Consider the following 1379-nt stretch of genomic DNA (forward strand, 5'->3'; position numbering starts at 1 on the left):
TCATTGGAGAAATGGATTTCCTTAGTTTTAGTTAATTGTGTGATGTGATTATTTTGATGGTGATAGACTTATTAGACTTTATTTTCTGTGCATTTCTGTGTGGCAGATGAACTGTAAAGTTTGTTCCCACTTAAAATGAAATATAACCACATTAAGGAAAACAAAATAGATTAGGACATATGATTCCTATTCAAACAAAGCAAAAAATATCTGGATGAGAACCCCTGGTATATTCCAAATGGCAAAATCTTTTAATGTGGCAGTGATATTATATTAGAAATAAATGCTGTAGTTAAATTATCATCAATTGGATTTTTTCTCTCTTCTGTGAGATTTTTTCTCTTTCCTTCCGTGATTCTATGGTATTAAAATATAATCTTTCCATTGTTCTCCAGATCCTTGTGTTCGACGGTGTGCAAGTGGACGTACAAGTGTGATGGGATCAGCCAGGAATGGGATCGTGGCTTCTTTAAGGACGTTGGCCTTGAAGACTTGGCCGAGGATGGGTGGTGTAAAATTGGTAGGTTTTGTGAAATTGTAAATTTGGCTTTGGAAGAGTTTCATGATATTTTCTTCCTTTTCCAGTGCTTTATTTTTCCATATTCTTAGGGTCTGGCGAGGAAGAAAGTGTTTTTAATTGTCATGGCAGGTGGGTGTTATCAGATGTGACACTAGCATGTTAATCCTGTAAAATTGTCTTTACATGAGTTTGTATTTTGAAAAGTACAGACTATTGCAAGGAAAAGAGACCCAAAACTACATGTACCTCCGGGAATGTTGGTTGAAGAATATAATGCCAAAAATGCATAGGTTCTGCTTAAAAAGTACCACTAGTACTGATTACTTTTCAATGTCTTGATTATATATTTTTATCAGTTCCATTAGAAGTGCTACCGGTAATTTTGTAGTTATTTTCCTAGTGTTATAGGAATTGGTACTATGTGATTTATAATTTTATGTGTTGAATGATTTTTGATATTTAAGAGAATGAGCAGCATTTCCCAGTGATGATTAAGTGTTTTCTTAAATTCTCTCTCCTCTTTTTCAGGCCAGAAAGTGCTTCCTCCAGGAACAGACTGTGGGCAGCTGTCTGCAGAGGCGGCCGCTCAGTTGGGCCTGTCAGAGTCGACTCATGTGGCCACTTCCCTCATAGATGCGCATGCAGGTGGCCTAGCTCTGGTGTCTGCTCAAGCTAGAGCCAAGGAGGACTTGATTGGGAGACTTGGTATGAGAAGAGGAATTGTTATGAGTGATGTTGAGAAAGGTGTGAGTGAGAAAGAATTGTCTGAGTGGTGTTGAGAACAGAGGGTGTCATTTCAGGGGAGGAGGGCAAGAGTGGGTAAGTGAACAAAACAAACAGAAAATCTGAGAATTTGATA

The 1379-nt window shown here is 37.9% G+C and overlaps 1 protein-coding gene across 3 annotated transcripts in view; it reads left to right on the forward strand.

Annotated features, from left to right (window-relative positions):
- Positions 1–1379, forward strand: part of LOC119588537 (FGGY carbohydrate kinase domain-containing protein-like) — a 12575-nt gene that overhangs the window by 6592 nt on the left and 4604 nt on the right. For all 3 annotated transcript variants that reach the window (XM_037937175.1, XM_037937176.1, XM_037937174.1), the window contains exons 6-7: positions 396–520; positions 1049–1225. In XM_037937175.1, the coding sequence (XP_037793103.1) occupies positions 396–520; positions 1049–1225 (302 nt within the window). The remainder of the gene's footprint in view (positions 1–395; positions 521–1048; positions 1226–1379) is intronic.

Source organism: Penaeus monodon, chromosome 24, assembly GCF_015228065.2.
Source record: "Penaeus monodon isolate SGIC_2016 chromosome 24, NSTDA_Pmon_1, whole genome shotgun sequence".
In the NCBI taxonomy this organism is placed as follows: Eukaryota; Metazoa; Arthropoda; class Malacostraca; order Decapoda; family Penaeidae; genus Penaeus; species Penaeus monodon.